The sequence below is a fragment of the Canis lupus genome, chromosome 28 (assembly GCF_048164855.1).
Source record: "Canis lupus baileyi chromosome 28, mCanLup2.hap1, whole genome shotgun sequence".
Taxonomy (NCBI): domain Eukaryota; kingdom Metazoa; phylum Chordata; class Mammalia; order Carnivora; family Canidae; genus Canis; species Canis lupus.
Genome location: NC_132865.1, coordinates 2673454 through 2696509, shown reverse-complemented (window position 1 = coordinate 2696509; position 23056 = coordinate 2673454). Strand labels below are relative to the sequence as shown.

Below are 23056 nucleotides of genomic sequence, written 5' to 3'. Positions count from 1 at the left end.
GACAGCTTAATTATACATCCCACATACCCAAGTCTTTAATATTACTTTCTTTCAAAAACTCCAAATACACAATGCTTTCAATAGAACGATTGAATTTTAAAATGTCTCAAAATCAAATTCAACAAAGAAGGTAAATACTCTCCCAAACTGTATTTTGAAATTACCAAAGCCTACCAGAATTTTTAACAAATATTAACGTATAAATGCAATATAAATTTAAGGTTTGAAACACAGTTTTTATTACACTAAAAAATTGACAATCATTAATATACAAATTCCTCAGAACTAGTAATCATCCAGTTTTAACTTTTTTTTTTCTTTTTTTTCTTTTTTTTTTTTTTAGTATTCTATTTATTTGAGAGAGAGAGAGCGCGTGGTGCACACGCACATACACATGAGCAGGGAGAAGGAGAGAGAATCTTGAGCAGATGCCACACTGAGCACAGACCCCAACCTCGGCTCAACCTCAGTATCCTGGGACCATGACCTGAGTCGAAACCAAGACGGACACTTAACCAACTAAGCCATCCAGGCACCCCCATAGTTTTCTTAACTGATAAGAGAGATTTAATGTCATTTTAGTGTCATTATGAATAAAATACACCTAGAAGATCTTTCTTTGCATAAATATTTTCAGAATGATATTTTATGAGCATGGCAGGCACTATACACTTCATCACACTTCTCAGTACCTCCTGTCAAAGCATATACACAGTAAAGACTAAAACAGAAAAAATATATATATATCAATAAAACTACAATATTCCCAGATATCAAAACTATCTGCTCAGCCATTTTATTTTTTTATTTTCTGCTCAGTATTTTAAATTCATCTAAAATTCAGAAAAGTTATTCATTTCAATTCTGACATTCCAATCATTGAGCATGCAAAAATTTATTTGAATAAAAAAACAAAAAACAAAAAACCATACACTGTTGATGAAAGTGTAAAACAGTACAATCACTTTGGGAAAAGGCCTGGCAGTTTCTTAAAAACTTAAACATATAGATCTTCCCTAATCCAGCATTATGTCCACAACAAATGTATACAAGAACACTTGGAATCTTTATACATAATAGCCATAATCTGGAAATAGCCCAGAAGTCCATCAAAAATAATGTATACATAAACTGAGGTATATTTATACAAGAGAATACCACTCAACAACAGAAAGCAATGAACTACTATAAGAGGATGAACCAACATGGTATTAAAAATGCTAAAATAGGTAAAAGTAAACAGAATCAAAGGGTACATACTGTATAATTCCAATTACATAAAGTTCTAGAACAGGTGAAACTTATCTATGATTTTTTAAAAATTAGAACGATTATCTGAGGTGCCAAGAGACTGATTAGGAAGGGGCAGGAGAGAACTTTCTAAGGTAATAATAACATTCTAAATCTTGATAGAGATTTTAAGCTACGCAGGCAAGAGTCATTTGTCAAAACTCATTTTTTAAGATTTGTACATTTCACATTTACAAATCTTACTCAAAAAAAAAAAAAAAAACAAACAAATCTTACTCAAAAGATACACACACACACACACACACAAATACATACATACATACTTAAATTCCAGTTCATAAAACTTATGTTGAAATGTTTAGGGGTAAAGTACTCTAAATAATCTCCAACTTGTTTTAAATAACCATTTTATTTTTAAAAATGAATTGATGGATAAATGGATGGATGGATACATGATTAAGCAAATATAGCAAAACCATAACTGCAGAATTTAGGTGGTAGGCATATGAATGCTTACTGTAAAATGCTTTTAACTTTTTCTATTTGAAGAGTTTCTTAATTTTTGTAAGGTGAATTTACACATAATTTTAAAACATGAAAGATCGACTAACAGCGTAAATCTATGATATGTCTATTTATTTGGGAGCTAACTAGGATGGGATTTTTATTTTACTTATTTGTTTGGCATTCCACTACTTACAAAGCAACTGAAAGCTAAAAATAATATAAATTCAAATTCTAGCTACTAGTTTTAATCAATTAAGATATATAAAAATATACTGACTCAATCTCTCAAAATCATATGCAAAGATTTAGCATGACTGCTAATATTTAATTAAGTTGTGTATCTTAAGAATTTACTTTTTTGTGTTTGTTAACCACATTTCATCTAATTATTTTTAAATATTTACTACCAATTCACCATCAGATACTTAACTGATTTTAAGAATTTGTGAATCTTAGCACTTGAAAAAATAAATATATTATATTTAGACATGGTACATTGTTTACTATGAACACAACTATTTAAATAAATTTATTTCAATTGTGCCTCATCAAAAAATTTTACCTCAGGGGTAGTGAATTCCTTGTCTTCTGGCACATAAAGAGTACACATATCAGTACAATGTATTACCTTGTATTTCAAAGAATATGTATTAACAAAGCATTTAACCATTGTCATCTACAGTATATACTAAATACAATCTATCACACTGTAAATTATTTAAACAGGTCTTTAAAATTTGACATTACTCTAAAGGAAGGCACATGGAAAATAGTTCATAGTCTAAACATTTTCACATAAGATACAATAAGGTAGAGTGAAATCTTTAAAAAACGAACTTACACCAAGTTGATGACTCATATAAAAAAGCAAAGTACTTAATTTGAATATTTTAAGAGAAATTTAACGGCATTTTTAGAAATGAAAGTTTCATTAACTTTTTCAGGATGTCATTATAAATCATACCTACTTTAGAAAATCAAGTTGTAAAAATAACAATGTGTCATTTAAGTCCACATGGATAAGAAGTTAGGAAGTGGCTAAAATATCCTATCCACTATTGAAATTACTAATATACTAGATGAAATATTTTGATTTAGCTTATTTTTCTAATTTAATATGCTTTTACAGAATCAAGTCTACATTTTAAAAATAAAATCACTCTTCCTTATGTTTTCTGGCATTACATTTCATAGGTAAAGCTCATGGTATTTAAATTTTTGCAAATTAAAATTAAACAAGATTGACTAGAAAAACTGCGGCAGTAAACTCACTGAAATGAGTACAATTCTGGTGTTTAAACATATGCAAAAATAAAGTATTTTATTCTACTCAATCCCTAAATGCAAAGGATCGGTCACCTGACACAACCAAAGAAACAATCTTGAAGAACACTCAAGGAAAAATATGATCCTAGAAGACTACTGTTTACACTGTTTTATGGGCAGCAAAAAAACTTTCAAGGGCAATTTTGTATGTACATTTTTACCTTCCACACTGATTTTAGAACCTAACCATACACATAAAAAAATGTGTGTAGCACTTTTTTGAACATAGAAGTTTCCTAGAAACATCTCACGAAATTAATGTTCTACAGAACAGAGTTTGAAAAACTGATGTAGCTGCACAAAGTCAACATTCAAATTGAACATTCACATCAATTCTGAGTAGTAGCATGCTGAGATTATAATATGAATTCCATTACATATGGTAATTGGCTTTCAAGAATTCCAAAAAGTTAAAACTGACTACTTCAAGGATACATTTACTAGAATTATATTGCAAAAACATTAAGTTAGAATTATAAGATTCTAATAATCTCTTGAGTCCAGTGTTTAGACTCAAAGAAAAGTCAAATGTTGATCTCATATTACATATTCAAGGCATTTTTATAATAAAATATCTAACTCTAACAGCAGATATAAAATGCCAATGAAATTAAGCAATCAACAAGCTAAAATATAAAATAGTACCAGGCAAATCCATTTTATTTCAATAGCCATACCCTAAATTCTGGATTTAATTTCCTCTCACTAAACACCTACCCCATAAAGGCTATTATGACACTAACTCAGAGCTCTAGTTTATAATCCTCTAGTCAAAAGCCTTCAATGATTTCCCATTGTACATTCAACTGTGATTATTTATAAACAACATTCAGTGTAATCTATAATGTGGCATCAATCAACTTCCAAACTGATGTCCCTCAATTCACCTTCACCCATTTCTCTTTTCACTAATTTTTTCTGAGAATCTTGTATGATTTAGGCACCAAGCTACTTTCCAAGTACTCTGTTCTAGTGGTTCTCAAACTTTAGCTTGCATCAGAATCTCTAAGATTTTTAAAAGACTGTTGGATTCCACCCCCAGAGTTTCTGATTCAAAAGGACTGGATTTACACGTGCCACAACGTTCTCATACTGGTCAGCTCTGCTCTTGGTGAACCATTACTCTACTCCAAAGGCCACAAACTGGAAGCCCACTGGCTGAATGAGGCCCACCCCCATTGTGTGTAGTGTTTTTAAAACATTTCAAATTATTTGCAAACATTTTTAAGTTTGAAAATGTGAAAATGATCCACATAAAAAATGCAGATTTCTGCTGTATTCCTACATGTAAAAATTCTGCCGGAGCTGAACAGTAGCTACTCATTTAATCCTAAATCCAGGTAATCAAGCCCTAACTGGCTCTCTCTAGACCCACTTAAAATCACCTGGCCTACCCTGTATTTGTGCTGGTACACCCTGATTTCACTGTTCCCCACTTTCTATGCCTTTTTCCAAGTTGCACACTCTGACTTAAACATCCTTTTCTACTACACTGAAATTCTACCTACACCATTCTAAAGCTTGGCTCAAACATCCTTCGTGAACAAAGCACCAGCAAGAACAGAATATACGTATTAAAAATTTAACTTAAATTTAATGTGTGCTTTAAGAATCGAGATTTTACTTATTTCTGCAAATACTAAAAAAGCAGTATTTACAAAAATATCATAGATCAAATCATAACTATTTTTTGCTATTTCTATGCAAAATTTTAATTGTGTTCATTAAAACTTTTTTACTGTGATTTGTACTGTGAAATATTTTTCAGAATAAGACATTAAAAATGAATTAAGACATTAAATCTTATAGCTAAAATATATAACAGCTCCAAAAGAACATCTTATTTTGCAGGACAAAAAGGGGAAGAAGATTGAAAATAACTAATACAAGTCCCCTGATTTCATAACCTATGAATCTTTAAAAGCAATAGTAATGTAATAAACCCTTCCATAATTTTTTTCATAAGGAGGTCATTTTAGTGGACTTTTACCTCTGTGGAATAGCAGGGGGGAAACTACAAAGAAACAAAAACTGAGGGCTGGTTCTTATTCTGTCATAAATAACTTTGTTACATCAAATCAGGAAGTTCTCCCTGGATCTCAGTTTCATTACCTCTAAATTGAAGAGGTGGAAAGTGATTTTCAAATACCTTCCCATCCCTAGAACCCTATGACTTCTTCAAAAAACAGGAAAGCATAAAAATCAATGTCATATAGGCAAGATTCTATTAACTAGGCTAGTATTGCTTCTAAATTAGGCTGAACCCTGAACTACAGGTTTCAAAGTGAAGACTCAGAACTTTGAAAGAATATATCTGTCTTTATATCTATTTATTTGTGTTCTAATTTAATAATCAAAATAAATCTTTTGTAAGGCCAAAAATTAAACTTCTTAGTAAAAAAACTGAAGACAAAACATATAACCATGCCAACCAATCAGTTTTAATATATCTCAAAAGAAAATTAAGTAATTAGAAAATCATGTCAAAAAATGTTTTTTCACAACTGAGATTAACAACAACACTTTTTAAGAGTATGTATTCTGCTTCAGGATATTCCCAAATGAAAGTAATTTGGCCAAAATTAAAATTATCAAGTTGCAAGACTGAAAAAAATATTAGAGACTATTATAGTCAGGCAGATCATGCCGTAAGCGAACTGCTTTCAGCTTCTCCACTTCAATTTTTGCTCTTAGCAGCTCTTCCTCTAGCTGCTGCCTTCTTTTCAATCCATCCCTCTTCTCCTGAACATACAATCCAAAATTTTTTTGATTTTCTAAAATTATCTGATGCTCCTCTTTCAGCATTTGCAGAATCTGAGGATCATACCCTAATTGTGACCTAAAGTGTTCTCCACGCTCATGCCGAAAAAAATCATCTCTCCTTGGGATAGAAGATGGAGACGATGTCATTCTCATATCAACAGAGGAAAGTGACGGCGACAAAGATCTCTCCATAACATGTACTAATTCATGGTCTTCTCTTTGTTCTAAAATATCATTCTGTTGAGAATTTAAAACGAGTGGAGGAGGGGGCTTAATGTCTTCTTCTTGCTTCACCTCCACTGTAATAGCAACTGGATGGTGATCCAACATTACCTGTAGTGAACTCGTACCAGCCTGTGCTTCCTCATCCAAGTTTGCACTACAGCACACAAAAAAGCATTATAAAATGTAAATCAAATGAAGACAACAGTATATTTACAGCATAATTTCATATTTAGTATACATCAGTGTCAAGCTTTACAGCTATAAAGAAAACCATGAAACAAAAAAAATGTAATCCTTGGAATAACAAAGTGACTACATTTAAAATTTCAAAAATATATACGTATAGCTCTCATCCATCTTTAACTTTGAGTTCTCAAAAGGACAAAAATTACAAACACTACCCAAGGCCAATGAGGTAAATATAAAAAAAAGCCTTTGTTAATGCTTTGAAAGAGACATGTTCCCACAAGCCTGACGTTCTTAAATGGTAAGTAATGGCCATTTATTGCACTTTGGGCCTTGCTATCCCCATATCTTAGCCCTAGATCCTCGGCTTCTGCTCTCCTGGACGATTAAAAATCTAAAAATCATCTAGGTCTATGACTTCTAGGATGGTGGAAAGCCATCTATGGGAAGTACTGATTTCTAGATCTGTCCAAAAAAAGGAAAAAAAATCAAGTTTTTGTATGGCTTTGGGTATGCTCAACTATCAGAGTGTTATCCTACTATACAATTTTATATACCATAGTGTTTATCCTTTACCTGTCCAAAAAGCACAAGATTCCATTGCCCTTTCAGTACTTCAACTATCAGTCAGGTAAAGTTCACAGGGAAAGGGCTCATATCCACCACTGCATCCCCAGCACCTAGCATAAAACTACTTGCAACCTAGAAGGTGCTCATCACATACTGTATAATTGAAAAAAAATGTTTTTTTAATTATTTTAAATGGCTTATATACTATCTATTGAAAGTCTGTTCAATTTACATGTAGTTTCCATAAAATAGGCACTTCTATTAGAAAAAAAGTAGTTTCAGCATAATTTAAACTTTGACATAACTTCATTGGTTATGACATAAACACAATGTATCTTAAAAATCTACTTTAAAAAAAAACAGGGGATCCCTGGGTGGCGCAGTGGTTTGGTGCCTGCCTTTGGCTCAGGGCGTGATCCTGGAGACCCGGGATCGAATCCCACATTGGGCTCCCGGTGCATGGAGCCTGCTTCTCTCTCTGCCTGTGTCTCTGCCTCTCTCTCTCTCTCTCTCTCTCTCAATCTGTGTGTGACTATCGTAAATAAAAAAAATAAAAAAAATAAAAAACAATTTCATGAATAACATGAAGCTATTGATAAAAAATATATAATCTTGGTTTTTTTTAATGCATGCTTCTGCTTAACTTAAAAATTAGTTATAGAGGCGAAAGGAATTATTGGAACATTAATGAAAAAACACTACGCTTAACATTACTTAAAAAAAATTTTACAAAAAAAAATTTTGCAAATGATAAATAAGTAACATAGTTAAGAATACATTCATTCTACATGAATGATTAAAATGCTGGACCAAGTTCAAGTAGAACATACGGAAAAAAAAATTAAAATTCCCTGTATGTCACTTACTAATGGCATTAAACTGCCTGAAATATCAGATATTTAAGATATACAAACAAAATAAGATATGTTATGAAAAATCTAGTTGTAGTTTACATAAATTCCTTAATTTTCATTCTTTTTGTCATCTGATGCTTTTCAAAAGCAAAACAATACCAATGTAATTAAAAGTGATAAGGCTTCCCCCTTTATATTAACATCCCTAAAACCTAGAAAGGAAGAAGGCTAAAACTACAGATGAAAATGAAACTTTAAAAATCCACCTAACTGCTATCCAAATTAGTATATATAATGGAGTACACTATATTAGATGTAGACATTATATTCCCATATAAATTTTAAAATGCCTTTTGTCTGAAATACTCCATTTTTGTTGAAACATTACAAGTTAGCATAACAAAGTAAAATAAAATTTTAAAAAGAATGTTTTGGAGAAGGTCACAAAAAAGGGATAAACAGAAGGACCTCTAAAATTTATGAACTGCTGAGGATCAAATAGACTGCAAAAACACAAAATATAATCTGATACTAGAGAGAAGTAAAAATGAAGACATATGTCAATGCGTTTTAGGGGTAGCCTTACAAAATAGGTATATATCTTTAAATATGTTAAATATAGGCAGTAATATTTTCCTTAAGAATGGAGAGTTTGGTGAGATTAACAGGCATATTTATATAAAAGCATAATTAAGATTATAGATTATAACTTCTGAGAATTAAGATTCAATGATGTCAATCAATTAAGTATAAGAACATTAAATATATAAATGAAATATGCTAATATAGAGAAAATAGCAACCTGGGCACTAACACAATTGGCATTTAAATGGCTTATTTCTAATATTCTTCCCTTTAAAGTATGAAAAGTTGTTCTTGCTTAAACAGTAGGTTTTGTAATGTATAAATTAACTCATTTTATCAGAGCAACTGTTGTTATCCCAAAAGACTGACCTGGAATATGGTTAGTCAAAAATGTAAACAGATACTTGTATATTATTTCTCTTCTATACTCACTGTATTTTTAAAATATGCAACTAATTAAAACTACAGTTTCTATGTCTAGTTTTCGAACTATAAAAACCTATACTTAATACCCAAAAGGTAGTTTTATACCTGTAATGCAAAAGCCAGGTTATGGTTTGAGGGGGGACAAATTTTTAATGAATAGTATTGTACAAAAAGTCTTACTGTGGAGTTTTTTGGACACCCAGCAAATTCTGATTTAATCATTTCTCATCACAGAGAACATTTTAAGCACTGATGAATTCATATATTCTGAGTTCTAGATTCCCACTGGTGATTTTTTTTTTTTTTTACTGTCTTCTAGAAATAAGCAACATGTGATAAGAAGCTGGTCTTTAAAAAAATTACCCTAGTAAATTATAAAAATAACAAGTCTACCTAAAAAGTTTTTCTCCCCCGTTTCTCTAACTTCAAAAGGATTTCACAGGTGATCAATAATTTTGCTTATATAATGACTCTTCCACCAAGAAGAAAGTATTGTAAAACTTTGTTTGAAATGACCCTCAACTAACAAGTTTACAATTTGTTTAAATAACCCTAAATAGTTCAGAAGAAGAATGCTTTTTATCTTTTGCCAGGGGTTAAAATTTGAATTAGTACTAAGAAGTTTTGAAGATTCCTAGGCAAGTAGTTATATAGAGCATAAATTTAGCCAAAAAAAATTGTTTCTAACCCTATAAGAACTTGGTTGCTTATTCATATATTAAAATTCATAGTTTCATATCTTTGCAAAATTTTATGGGAGTGCTTACCCCTTTCCTGTAATGACTCAAGATCAAAGTGAAACTAGACATTAATGAATAAAAACAACAAAACTTTTTACTAAGTAATCTGAATCCCTAATTAGGCATTAAATTCCTTTTCTTGTATTTATCTTTTTTATTTTGGATATGTTGGAAAATAATTTAAACTGTCTTAATATATACAATCATGCCATTAATTTACTAAATCACTGATTTTAGGTTTTTAGCTCAATTAATATTCACTATGTGCAGACAGTAACAATTCATTAAAAAACAGGCGTTCCATTTCTCCTGAAATTGCTAATTTTACATAAATTTGAAAATGCCAATGGAATACAACCTAAAGTGAAATAAGAAAAAGATATCTCTCAGAAGCTAATTAGCAATATAAATTTAAAGCTTAAAAAGTTTATGAGGTTATGTTACAAATTTCATCCCATTTATCCCTCCCTAACCTTTACTTTTAAAAACTACAGAGAGAGGGAAGGGGGAGGGGAAGACAATAAAAAGTGGCTTAAATCAAATGCAGCAGAAAAATTCCTTATAGCCTCACATTTCTTTTTTAAGAAAGCAAAACAAAGACACTATTCATTGCTCCCGAAGTGGGGATGCTTACTATGCATATCTCTATCACAACTAAGCCAGAGCCCAATAGATAGGAGGCGCCATAATTTTCCACAAGAAAATAAAATAAAGCTTACCTTTGTATGTGGTTCCTGTCTCTTACCAGGCAAAAACTGGAAATCTGGGGAATCATCTCCATAACTTTCTTGGTTGGCTCAGAAATATTGCCTTTAAAATCTGATTGGGTCTCTTTTTGCTGCAAGAGCTCCTGTTTGGCATATTCTTTGAGCCTTTTGTAAAGGGTGCGTAGGCCCTGGGCTGTTCGAGGAGGGCGATCTACTCCAATTGCATTATAGTTTACTGCTATGATATCCCAACATCTATTCTTTTCCACTATTACTGAATGTTTATTAGTGTGTTCTTCGAGAATTTTAACATATGGCTTCACAAGCTTTAGCAAATCAAGCTTTTCAGATAAGGTAAAATTGGAAGATCTAGCCTTTCCTACCATTGTTCTTTTCAAATTAAGTAGGCAGTTTCTGAAACCACCATGCAGCAGCCTTTAGCTCTGCTCAGCTCTTTTCACAAACAGAAAAAGATCAGGCTTAACTAGGCTAGCCTCATTTAGGCCCACGCCTACAGGGGAGGGTTTATTAAAATTCCTCCAGCTTAAGCTGACGGAGGTTCAGGAAATCTGCTTAAGCCAAGCCTGACCTACATAAAGCTCCTCACTGAAGAAGACAGGAAGGCACAAGCAAAACACACTTGTGTATAAAGAGAACAGCCCGAGATAGGATTTAATACACAAAGGTCTAGAGATAAACATGGAACATAGCTAAAAATTAGCTAATTTAGTGAGAATATCGAATTTCCACACATGTATGCCTAGCTGATAGACTGAAACTGCATTGCAGTATCACTTTAATAAAAACAAAAGAGGAACTGTTTTGTGCTATTTGTTTACAAATCCAGTAGACAGGAAAATGAAAAACTAAAGATATGAGTGATGAATGTAATGATTCCTAACAGAGCCCCTAATCACTGTTTTCTGAGCTGCTGTTCTCTCTTACCAAATCTGCATAATGCTGGTCCTGCTGTCAATCAGGAATTGCATATCCTCTAGCTAGTTAGGTTACACCCAGACTCAGACTTCACAGTAAAGCTAAGCTTCTCCTTCATTTTACAGCCTACAGTAGCCACTACATTTTTTTTTCAGTTACTTGAGAAAACATTTTTGTTCTAAAAAGCAGACAAAAATTATGTTTTTAAAGGAATGGATTATTTTTGGTGTAACGTATGTGAATATGCTAGCCTGCTTTATCATGTGTAAAAAAAACACCATTCACAGTGAGAACAGAATAATCATGCCTTAAGACTGCACACAACAAAATGGCATTTGCTATTATTATAGAGTAAGATTTTTATTTAGCCATATTCATAAATTTGGACTATTTAAAAACAAGACACCAGGCTCAAAATGGAGTCACTTATGCTAAGCCCCACATCACCTGAGACTTAATTACAGTTTTGGCTCTTCCCAAAAATGAAATCTTAAACCGGTCAATCAAGAACTATGTGATCAGCACTAGTGAGGACGGACTCCTGCCATCTCCTAAAGGTAAGTGAATACAACCAATCCATTTTTCGGCAGGATAATTTCCTTGTTCTCTCTCACTCCCGACTAGAAAAGTCATTCAAGTCAACAGCTCCTTTCTCTCTGTTAAATGGGATGCTGCCTAATTCATAAATCACTGAATAAACCCAGTAAGATCTTCAAAATGTACTCAGCTGAATTTTGTTTTTTTAAAAAAAGTGAACAGCTAGTCTAGCCATTTGCAAGGCTACCAGTTTGTGAACTTAGAATGTATTTTCTAATTCCTGTCTGAAAACATAATAAATGTATGCATAACAATATGTAACAATGTAACATAAACAAGGTACAAAAAAAAAAAAAAGAGGCTTTTTTTATCTCATATACAAGTGTAGGGCAGGCTGCCCCAAAAATGAGCCATTCTGGCATGAAGATTACTCTGAATTAAAAGCCAGCAGATTCAAGAAAAGCTCTTAACCTCCCCCTCAACTGCCTAAATTTACACTGGAAAGGGGAGCCTATACCTGGAAGAAAGCTACTAACAGAGATTGCTCCTTACTGAAGAAACATATCTACTGTATCTCTGTAACATATATGTACATTTTCCATACATATACTCTCACCTTCCTGCCAAAGGTCTTCCTCCCCTTTGTATCCCAATACCCCTGAACCTCTTAGGTCAGGAAGCCATATACGCCTCAAGTTCCTGGTCTTTGGAATCTCATGTCTGTGTGGACTCCCCATATGTACAAAAATAAATTTGATTTTCTCCTGTTAATCTGTTTCATGCCAATTTAATTCTTAGTCCTGCTAAAAAGACCTTGAAGGGCAGAGGATATTTCCTCCTCCTAACATAGCCTTTAAGCAGTTTTACTGCTCAGTAAATTGTAGAAAATAAAAACACTAATGATATTTGTCCACAGAGATACAAACTGAAAATTGACTCACCCCAACAACCTGACCAAAGTTACTCAAAGGAAAGCACGAACACAGGATATGTATACTGCCTTTACATAATACTTTGTTATTTTTGGAATAAAGAACTGGTGTTGTTAAAAAATGAAATACTAATAAAAATATGAAAAATCACTAAATCTCACTAATTATCAAAAACGTATACTAAAAACTCTTTTCATCCACAAGATTGGGAAAATTCTTAAAGAATTCTTAAAGAATGTCAAGTGGATGAGGGTACAGGGAAAAGAGTTCTCTTTGGTACTATTTATGGGAGTGTAAAACAGCATTTTGGATGGTAGTCTGAGAGTATTAACATTGTACATGTGTAAAACCTTCTAAAATTGCAGTAATTTTACTTCTCAGAATCTACGTTAGAAAAATATTCAAATACAAGGAAGAACAAAGCATTCTGTGTAGTTACATAATACTGATAGCAATCTAGGAACACATTAGGTGGGGACAATTAAAATCACTAGCATACATGCATACTATGGTCTACTCTAGGCAGCACTAAAATAATAAGAGGCAGATTCTACATATTGACATAGAATAAGCTCCAAAACATAGGGTAAATGAAATGAGCTAGTAAAAGGAAAATAAATACAAAATAATAACTTGTTTGTACAAATTACAAAATACAAACATAATTCCATTATGTTTACCAGGAATACCCAAAGCTAAGTATTTCTGTAGGTACAGAAAAAATATACATAGGTACAAATTGTAGGCAGATACATACTTTGTATGAAAATGCACTCCCAAAAGGTCTAGAACTCTATTGTCCTAATACAGTAGTGTTAAGAAAAGCACAGGCCCTAAATGGAGTCACTCAGACCAAGTTCCCAAGTTGGGGCTTAACACCCAAACTAACTGCAGTCTCAATCTCCCCTTAACTGGTCAGTCAGGAAATTTTTCTTTCCAGCAGCACCAGTGAGTCAGTCATCTGGTCCTCTCTCCCCCAAAGAAATATGAGGTACTCTTCATGATGAGACCCCTACCCCTAGAAAACAGCCATGTCAATCATTTTCTTTTGCTAATAACTTTCTTGCCCCACCCTCCTTCTATAAAAACCTTCCCTTTTATACAACTCTTTGGAGTGTCTCTCTGACCTGCTAGGGGAGGTGGTACCCAATGCATGAATTCTTTAAGAAATCCAATTAGATCTTCAAATTTACTTGGCCAAATTTTGTTATTTAGTAGTAACTATGAGCCACGTGTGGCTCTTGAGCATTTTATATGTGGTTAATGGAACGGAGGAGCTAAATTTTTCATTTTATTGAATTTTAATTAATTTAAACTTAAAATTTTTAAACCGAAGCAGCATATTCTTCCGTTAAGTTTTGGTCGTATTACATTGTACATAGCCTTTTGATCACATAAGATATTGCTCTTTCTAATATTACTGACAAGACCATCCCCTTTGACCAAACTTTAGTTGGGCTCATCTGAGCCCTCTTCTCAAGTAGACCTTGGCTTTGGCCTAGGCAGCCTGCCAGGCCCAGACTTGGCAAGAATCCCTCCACTCTTGATGCCTTACCAAATGCTTCATATCTCCGTCCTGATCATAACCTAGTTCCTCTCAGTAATTTTTCACCCACTCACTCCCTTATCCTGCCCACTGGCTATAAATCCCTGTTGTACTGGGAGTTAAATTCAATCTCTACCCTCTATTGCAATAGTTTGGAGTAAGGTCTTTTTGCCTATTTTACTTGTCCAATGCAATTTTTCTTTGACATTACACGTAATCACACGACCAGTGTAATCAATCTCCTTTCTTTCTTCCTTCCTTCCTCCTTCCTTTCTCTCCCTTTCTAAAGTAATATCTACGCCCAATATGGGGCTTGAACTCACCACCCCAAGGATCAAAAGTTGCACTGGTGAAGAACAAAAAACGTCATTAAATGAATTGTGTTCTATTTCTTTTACCAGTTCAATAAACTGGCAGTGATCACAGCATTTGCATACATATTCCAAATGGCTTTAACAACGATATTCAAGATAGTTTTCATAGAGTCTACGTACAAAAGTTGAGTACAGTATTTTCATAATGTAACAAGTGAAACAGCTTCTTTAGAAAAAAAAAAAAACCTAAATTGTATGAATCCACATTTTTTAATTCATTTTGTAACGTGGATTCATACAATTTAGTTTTTTAATGATGTTTTTTGTTCTTCACCAGTGCTCACTGGTTGAGTCATGGAAATTTTATAAAGAATTATTGTACTGTTAACTACAAGTCAACATTTTTTTGAAAGAAAAAGAATGCTTGTCAAACATTCAATAATCAAAGACAAAAAAAAACGGTAATATCATTTACATTTTCTACTCAATATCACACTGTTAAATGAATGAGCTGAATTTGAAGCTTTGAGGAAAAGAAGAGTATATTTGTGACCTGGTCAGATAGGTAAGAGAATATATGTTTAAAGTGAAAATCTTCATGATACAAATCAGTAAGCGACTACATACATTTTTCTAATATGAATCAATAGAAAATTTTAATTATAATTAAGAGTCATACTCAAATTGCATGCAAAAGTTGTAAGAAAATTTTGAAAACTACTTTGTTGATATTTAAATTCAGATATCCTTTTTAAGTTAACAATGATCATTTGAATTCAATGTTAATAATACAGATTTGACATAGTATATTTACTTAACTTGGATACACATACTTTTAAAACATGATTTGCTTCAAGTCAAACTGATTCTTCTTAAACAAATGAACTAGTTTTATAGATGTAGATATGAATATAAACAAAATTTTTAAAACTCCAGATAGTGAACAACATTTATCTATGTTTAGAACATGGGAATACAAATCTATTTTTTCAACTCTATTATCAAATATAAATACTGATCAAGAATTCACAGTAAAAAAATTCAGCATCCAAATTGAGATGTAAATGTAAAATATACACCCCCTTTCTAATTACATATTGAGATGATATGCATATTGAGGTAAATAAAATGCATTATAAAAATTAGTTCCATTTGCTTATTACTTTGTTTTTTTTTTACTTTTTCTTAATGTGGCTACTAGAAAATTTTATAATCTATACACATGATTATATTTCTACTGAATTTTACAATCTATACACATGATTATATTATATTTCTACTGGACAGCAGTGATCTAGAATGATAGGCACCAAATTAGAGTAACTATTACTGGAAGGAGAATGACATGGAGGAGAATGGTAAAAAAAACTAATGAATTTATCTGTATTATTAGAAAAGGTATAAAAATACATTGATGTATTACCTATATAATCAAAATCAAATTATAAATAACTCTTGCAAGCTAAGAAAAACAATGCTATAGAATAATGGATGTAGAATACCAAAGAATATTTAAAGAATAAAAGAAATCCAATATATAAAGAGCTCAACCTAACAAGTAAAGGGCGACAGAAATTAAAAGATCAAAGTAGTTTTTACTGATTCAATTGGCAAAAGTTTAAAAAGTTTAAGAAAAAGGGTTAAAAAGGTTTAACGGCATGTGTTAAAGATGGGGGGGATGCCTGGGTAGCTCAGTGGTTGAGCATCTGCCTTCAGCTCAGGGCGTGATCCTGGAATCCCGGGATAGAGTCCCACATCGGGCTCCCTGCATGGAGCCTGCTTCTCCCTCTGCCTGTGTCTCTGCCTCTCTCTCTCTGGGTCTCTCATGAATAAATAAAAGGAAGGAAGGAAGGAAGGAAGGAAGGAAGGAAGGAAGGGAGGGAGGGAGGGAGGGAGGGAGGGAGGGAGGGAGGGAGGGAGGGAAATAAATTCCCTCACACACTAATGATTTTGGAAGGTAGTTTGGCACACCATATTAAAATGTAATGCAAACATGTTATGTATGATCTGACAATTTATTTGCCTATGTTCATAAGGCCACATGTATAATGATATACACTGCAGGATTGTTTTTAACAAAAATCCTAAAAATGATATATTCATACCATTGTATACTCTGCAGCAATTAAAAGAATGAGGTACATCTACACATTCTAAAAATAAAAATCTCCAAAGCACAGTAGTGAAAACTGCAAAGAATCCTCAGCACAGAACAAAACAAAAAGGCAACCTACTGAATGGGAGCAGATATTTGCAAATGATACATCTGATAAGAGGTTAATATCCAAAATACATAAAAGAACTTGTATAACTTAACACTAAAAAAATAAATAACCCAATTTAAAATTGGGCAGAGGACCTGAATAGACATTTTTCCAAAGACATACAGATGGCCAACAGACACATGAAAACACATTCAACATCCCTAATCATCAGGGAAATGTAAATTAAAACCACAATGATGTATCATCTCATACCAGTCAGAATGGTCGGTATCAAAAAGATAAGAAATAACAAGTGTTGATAAGAATATAGAGGAGAAAACACTCACATACTGCTGGTGGGAATAAAAATTGGCATAAACACTGGAAAAACAGTATGAAGGTTCCTCAAAAAATTAAAAATAGTAATACAGGGGATCCCTGGGTGGCGCAGCGGTTTGGCGCCTGCCTTTGGCCCAGGGCGCGATCCTGGAGACCCGGGATCGAATCCCACGTCGGGCTCCCGGTGCATGGAGCCTGCTTCTCCCTCTGCCTGTGTCTCTGCCTCTCTCTCTCTCTCTGTAACTATCATAAATAAATAAAAATTAAAAAAAATAGTAATACGATATAGTAATTCCATTAAAAATTTACCCAAAGTGGGACACCTGGGTGGCTCAGCGGTTAAAGCATCTGCCTTCAGCTCAGGTCATGATCCTAGAGTCCCGGGATCAAGTCCGACATCGGGCTCCCTGCAGGGAGCCTGCTTCTCCCTCTACCTTGTCTCTCTCTTTCTCTCTCTGTGTCTCTCATGAATAAATAAATAAAATCTTTAAAAAAAAAAAAAAGATATATGCACCCCTATGTTTACTGCAGCATTATTTACAAGAGCCAAGATATGGAAACAACCTAAGTATCCATCGATAGACGAATGGATATACATGTGGTACACACACACACATACACACACACACACGCACGTGCATAACAGACTATTACCCACCCATAAAAAAGAATAAGATCTTGTCATTTACAATAACACAGATGGACACAGAGGGTATTATCTTAAGCGAAGTAAGCCAGACAGAGAAAGACAAATACCATGTGATTTCACTCATATGTGGAATCTAAAAAACAAAATGAATAAACAAACAAGAAAATAGAAACAGACTCATAAGTACAGAGAACTGATGGTTGCCAGAGGGAAGGGGGTGGGGAGTGGGCAAAACAGATGAAGGGGATTAAGAGCTACAAACTTCCTGTTAAAAAATAAATAAGTCACAGAGATAAAAAGTACAGCATTGGGAATATAGTCAATGATATTGTAATAATGTTGTATGGTGACTACATTTTATCATGGGGAGTACTGAGTAAGTATAAACTGTCAAGTCACTCTGGAGCTATGCACCTGAAACTAATTTAAGATTGTATGTCAACTATACTCTAATAATAAAAATTTCTTTATTTCATTTTTAAAAAGTAAGATAGATTAGGGTACCCAACTGGCTCAATCAGTAGAGCATGTGACTCAATCTAGGGGCTGTGAGTTCAAGCCCCACATTGGACATAGAGCCTACTTAAAAAAAAAAAAAAAAGGTAATAATAATAATAAATTAAATAATTTTAAAAGAAGATTGACAAATGAATAGATAGATAAGTAATAAAGCAAATGCCATAAAATTCTAATTGTAGAATCTTGGTAATGGGCATATGGGTGTTCAATGTATGATTCTTTCAATTTCTCTTAATGTTTTAAAATTATAAAATGTTCAAAATTATCCTTAAAAATAAAAATATGTCTCCTCTCACCTGCCCCGCCCAGGCGGCTGCCGGTGACCTGCCTGGGAGCAGGGAACGGAAAGCCGGCAGGGGCAAGACGAGTTCAGTTCACCATGGGGCTGTTTGGGAAAACCCAGAAGAAGCCACCCAAAGAGCTGGTCAATGAATGGTCACTGAAGATAAGAAAGGGAATGAGAGTTGACAGTCAAATAAGAGATATCCAAAGAGAAAAAGAAAAAGTAAAATGGTCAGTGAAGGATGCTGCCAAGAAGGGTCAGGAGGCCGTCTGTGTGGTCCTAGCCCAGGAGATGATCAGGTCAAGGAAGGCTGTGAGCAAGCTCTAAGCTTTCAAGGCTCACGTGAACTCTGTGCTCATGGGGATGAAGAACCAGCTGGCGGTTTTGCGAGTGGCTGGTTCCCTGCGGAAGAGCAGAAGTGATGGAGGCCATGCAGTCTCGTGAAGATCCCAGAAATCCAGGCCACCATGAAAGAGCTATCCAAACAGATGATGGAGGCTGGCATCATAGAAGAAATGTTAGAGGACACTTTTGAGAGCATGGATGATCAGGATGAAATGACAAAATCGTTTGAAGTCACAGCAGGGGCCTCAGGCAAAGCACCTAGTAAAGTGACCGACGCCCCTGCAGGGCCCGAACCTCAGGAGCGATGGCTGCATCAGAAGATGAGGAGGAGGAAGCGGCTCTGGAGGCCATGCAGTCCCATCTGGCCACACTTCGCACCTAGGGGCCGCCCTGCTGGGCCGGCGGGCTCTCTCACAGCGGCCTACCAGGAGCAAACACACTCCCCTGGAGCAACCACCATTTTATGGATCCTTTGCACTACACCTCAGCGAGGCACTGCATCCTGAGAAGGTTCTCTGCTAGTATCTCTTCACTCTTTGCAGAGGTTGAGGGATCTCAACAGGATTGTCCTTGAGAGGTGGGGTTATAAATGCATCATTTTCAGGGGTATAAATAGAAGAATCTTTTGAGGGGAGAGGGCAAAGGAATCTGTCTTCTCGCAGCGCATCATTTTCTTTTTTTTTTTTTTTTAAGATTTTATTTATTTATTCATGAGAGACACAGAGAGAGGGAGAGAGAGGGAGAGGTAGAGACCCAGGCAGAGGGAGAAGCAGGCTCCATGCAGGGAGCCCGATGCGGGACTCGATCCCCGAACCGTGGGATCACGTCCTGAGCCAAAGGCAGATGCTCAACCACTGAGCCACCCAGGCATCCCGCAGCACATCATTTTCAGGAATATCAACAGAAGTATCTTTTGGAGGAAAGGGCACAAGAATCTGTCTTCTCCCAAAGCACTTCTGAGGATAAAATTGATTTCCTAAATGTTGAGGACTACATTTTTTTGTCCCTAAAACAGTATATAAAATGGATTTTTAAAATTTCTGCTTTAACTCTTGGAAAAAAATAAAAAATAAAAAAATAAAAAATAAAAATAGTAGTTAATACATTTTAACTCTTTAGCCATTAAAAATATACTAAGTACAAATTTCTAAAATAGAATTTAAATAATTACATCTACTAAATTTAACAATAAGAAATAACTATGGAGTAGGGGTGATTTTTTTTCCATAAATTTTTTTTAGGCAAAAAGAGTACTGTGACTACTGAAATTATTTCTAGATCTTAGGACAGTCCAAAAAAAAAAAAAAAAAAGGCACAAATTCATGCCTTATCAATTTATCTTAGCCCAAATTCTCTGGTAAATAGAACCTGAAGCAATGATTAGAATGCTAGTGGCTTTATCTGGGAGTTGCTCACAGAGGGCATCAGGCTTTTAAAAAAGGGAAACAAAGGCAAGGAACCACATAAAGCAAAGTGCTAGCTACCACTTTACAACAAGCTCTGAAAAGATACGATAGGTCGCTTTGGCAAATGCATCTACTTGGTACTCTCCTTGCACCATCTCCTGATAGTCTACAAAAACAAAACAAAACAAAACAAAACCTCAGCGTAGTCCACAGAGAAAAAAGAGGAATAAAATCTGGAAGATTCTCTCCTCTCCCCTACTTTCCTCTAGGCAGTGTTTATCCCACTAACAGTAAACCTCACTGCACTTCCAGATCGTGTCCTCCAGCCTCCACAAACGTGCAGGGGGCGACCCCTGAGTCCTGTGTCCTGGCCTTTCACCCAAGATCGGAAAGAACAGCAGGAGGAGACCCCCCAGAGCATCCCACGTCAGCCTGGCTGGCTGGGCACCACCAAGGAGCAGGGCCCCGCTGCTCTGCTAAGCAACAGAGGAGGCTACAGAGGCAGAGCAGCCTAGGGGCAGGGGCATCGAGGGGATCTGAGCAGGCAGGCGAGATTATGTTGAATATTTCACACTGCAACATGTGACGAAGGTGAAACAACAAAATAATCTGCCACATAAAATAGGGTGAGAACGAGGGTGAATCCAACGCCTAAGAGTCACGCTGCTGTGGCATTTCTATCTCATACGTCACTGCTGTGCTTTGGTGATGACAGTCTGTGATACCAGGCACTTGAGACAATCAAAAACTAGATGTCAGGGGTCTTAGTAATCCTTATAGAACTGAAGAAGTCTGAGTTAAAAAAAAAAAAAAAAAAACACCAACTCCGCCCTCTTCTTGTGTTACTCCTTTCTTTCACACAACCACCACACCTACAGTACTTCCCACATAGGATGTGGGGGGTCTCCCCACGCAAACAGTTCTGTGATACCAGCTGGGTGTCCTACAACTTAGCTCAATCCTGGCACTATCCACCTGGAGGTAGCAGCAGATCCCGCAGGTTACAGGCCCAGTCCCGTAAGAGTGCCCCCACCACCCTGCCGCCTTCAGATGCCCATTTCAAGTCATCACCTGTGCTTCACGTCACCAAGCAGCTAGACATAACTCCCTAGAGCAACTCACAGAATTCAGGACAAGAGTTTACTGGTTATTTACCAATTTTTTATAAAAGGATACAGATGAAGATCCAGATGGAAGTTACATGGGAAGGGCCACACGGCTTCCACGCCCTCTCCAGGCAGCCAGTCTCCCAACATCTCCACATGTTCACCAACCCAGCTCTCCGGACCGCGTACCATTTACAGAGGCTTCCTCTGCCAGGCATGACCTATCATTTAACTCCACTTCCAACTTCCCTGCCCTCTCTGAAGGATGGAGTCAGGCTGAGAATTCCAAGCTTGTAATGGTTTGGTCTTCCTGGCAACCAGCCCCCATCCAGGAGCCCACCAAGAATCCCCTCATTAGAACAAAAGAAACTACTATAGCCCAGGAAATTCAGAAGGATTTAGGAACTCTATATGTCGGGAAGCAGGGTCATAGATCAAATACTAGAACAAAAAATGTTCCTAGTACTGTTATCGCTGAAGAAATTAAAAGGGTTGTTGGAGCTCTATGTCAGCAACCACAGTCAGAGACCAATAAATACATTTTATATTATCTCAGAGTCAAATTATAAAATTTATTGCAACTATGCTACTTGAATCACAGAGTTACTCTACACAATCTAAATTTACATACATCTTCATAGTATTCTATGAATACTCCCTATTTGGGCTCCCTATTTGGTTAAGTCTTGTTCTCGGGGTAAAAATATTTTGAACGAGGAGCACCTGGCTGGCTCAGTAGGTAGAGCGTGGAACTCTTGATCTCGGGGTTGTGAGTGTGAGCCCCACAAAGATTACTTAAAAATCAAATATTTTTTAAAAATTATTTTGAACTAAAGGAGCCTCTGCCCCAGAAGCCAGTTTGCAGGAGCCTAGCCTTTAGTTAAATTTTGTACACTAAAAATGTTGCTAAGCTACTCATATTTATTTCAGACATTTTTTCAATTAATCATTTCTCAGTAGAGTTAACATCATGAATGTCCAGGGGTCCCACTAACACCCATTCTACTCCATCGTGCAGCAGCTGGGAAATTAGGATGAGATAGCACTCACTTCCAGGGACAAAGCTGAAGAATGTGTATCTGATTTATACACTAATGATTCTCAGCGTACAAGCCAGTAAGTCTTCTTTACAGTGGTAATATAGGTCTAAGGTTAGGAATCCCGTGGTCACAGAAAGTGGCACAATATCAAAATGAAGTTAAGAGATCGTATTGAATGATCATGAGTAGGGAGCATCTGCCTGCCATTAGATGGATGAGGAAAAGGAAGTATATGGCCCCAGTGGTTGCTGAAATCTATCACTCACGATGAGGGAAGCCAGTATAACAACGAAGCCAATCCTGGACAAATGAGAAAAAGAAACTAGGCTCATGATCATATCCTTTAAACAGCTAGACCAGTCAACCCTGAAGCCTGGAATTTCCAGCTACAAATGCCAATAAAACTCAATTATATAAGCCAGTACTCTTATTAATACTTAAACTAAAAGCATATTAACTGATATTTTAAAATTGTGTTATCTTTCTCTCCGCTGTGCTTATCCTCTTTGCCTATTTTGTCTTGCTTAAATCACCACTTCACATTTTGTTTTTGTTTAAGATTTTATTTATTTACTTACTTACTTACTTGGTTGGGGGGAGGGGGGAGAGCATGAGTGGGAGGAGGAGCAGAGGGAGAGGGAGGAGCAGACTGCACAGAGCACAGAGCCGGATGCAGGGCTCAATCCTGACCAAGATCATGACCTGAGCCAAAATCAAGAGTCAGACACTTAACCAACGGAGTCACCCAGGCGCCCCCACA

At 35.4% G+C, this 23056-nt stretch overlaps 2 protein-coding genes and 1 pseudogene across 5 annotated transcripts in view; 1 reads left to right on the top strand and 2 right to left on the bottom strand.

The window, feature by feature from the left end:
- RAD54B (RAD54 homolog B) overlaps nt 1-23056 on the bottom strand; it is an 89490-nt gene that overhangs the window by 39985 nt on the left and 26449 nt on the right. The window contains exons 1-2 of one of the 4 annotated variants that reach the window (XM_072803890.1): nt 10153-10246; nt 6181-6226 (exon numbers count right to left, since the gene is read on the bottom strand). The exons of 2 other annotated variants lie outside the window; for them this stretch is intronic. The gene's annotated coding sequence lies outside the window, so the exon portion shown is untranslated. Of the gene's footprint in view, nt 1-6180; nt 6227-10152; nt 10293-23056 lie in introns of those variants that run through there. One more of the 4 variants, XM_072803891.1, reaches the window with a different exon arrangement.
- Nucleotides 880-10904, bottom strand: FSBP (fibrinogen silencer binding protein). Its single transcript, XM_072803893.1, has 2 exons — nt 10153-10904; nt 880-6226 (listed from the first exon to the last, which is right to left on the bottom strand). Exons 1-2 carry the CDS (start codon nt 10524-10526, stop codon nt 5701-5703), a joined length of 900 nt encoding a protein of 299 aa, XP_072659994.1. The 5' UTR covers nt 10527-10904; the 3' UTR covers nt 880-5700.
- LOC140620097 (charged multivesicular body protein 3 pseudogene) lies at nt 18423-19126 on the top strand (annotated as a pseudogene).

Excerpts from the sequence above, each read along its gene's own strand:
- FSBP (XM_072803893.1), bottom strand. The coding sequence starts at position 10,526 with ATGGTAGGAAAGGCTAGATCTTCCAATTTTACCTTATCTGAAAAGCTT. Across the intron at positions 6,227-10,152 it reads GACAGGAACCACATACAAAG|TGCAAACTTGGATGAGGAAG; the intron begins GTAAGCTTTATT and ends TGTGTGCTGTAG.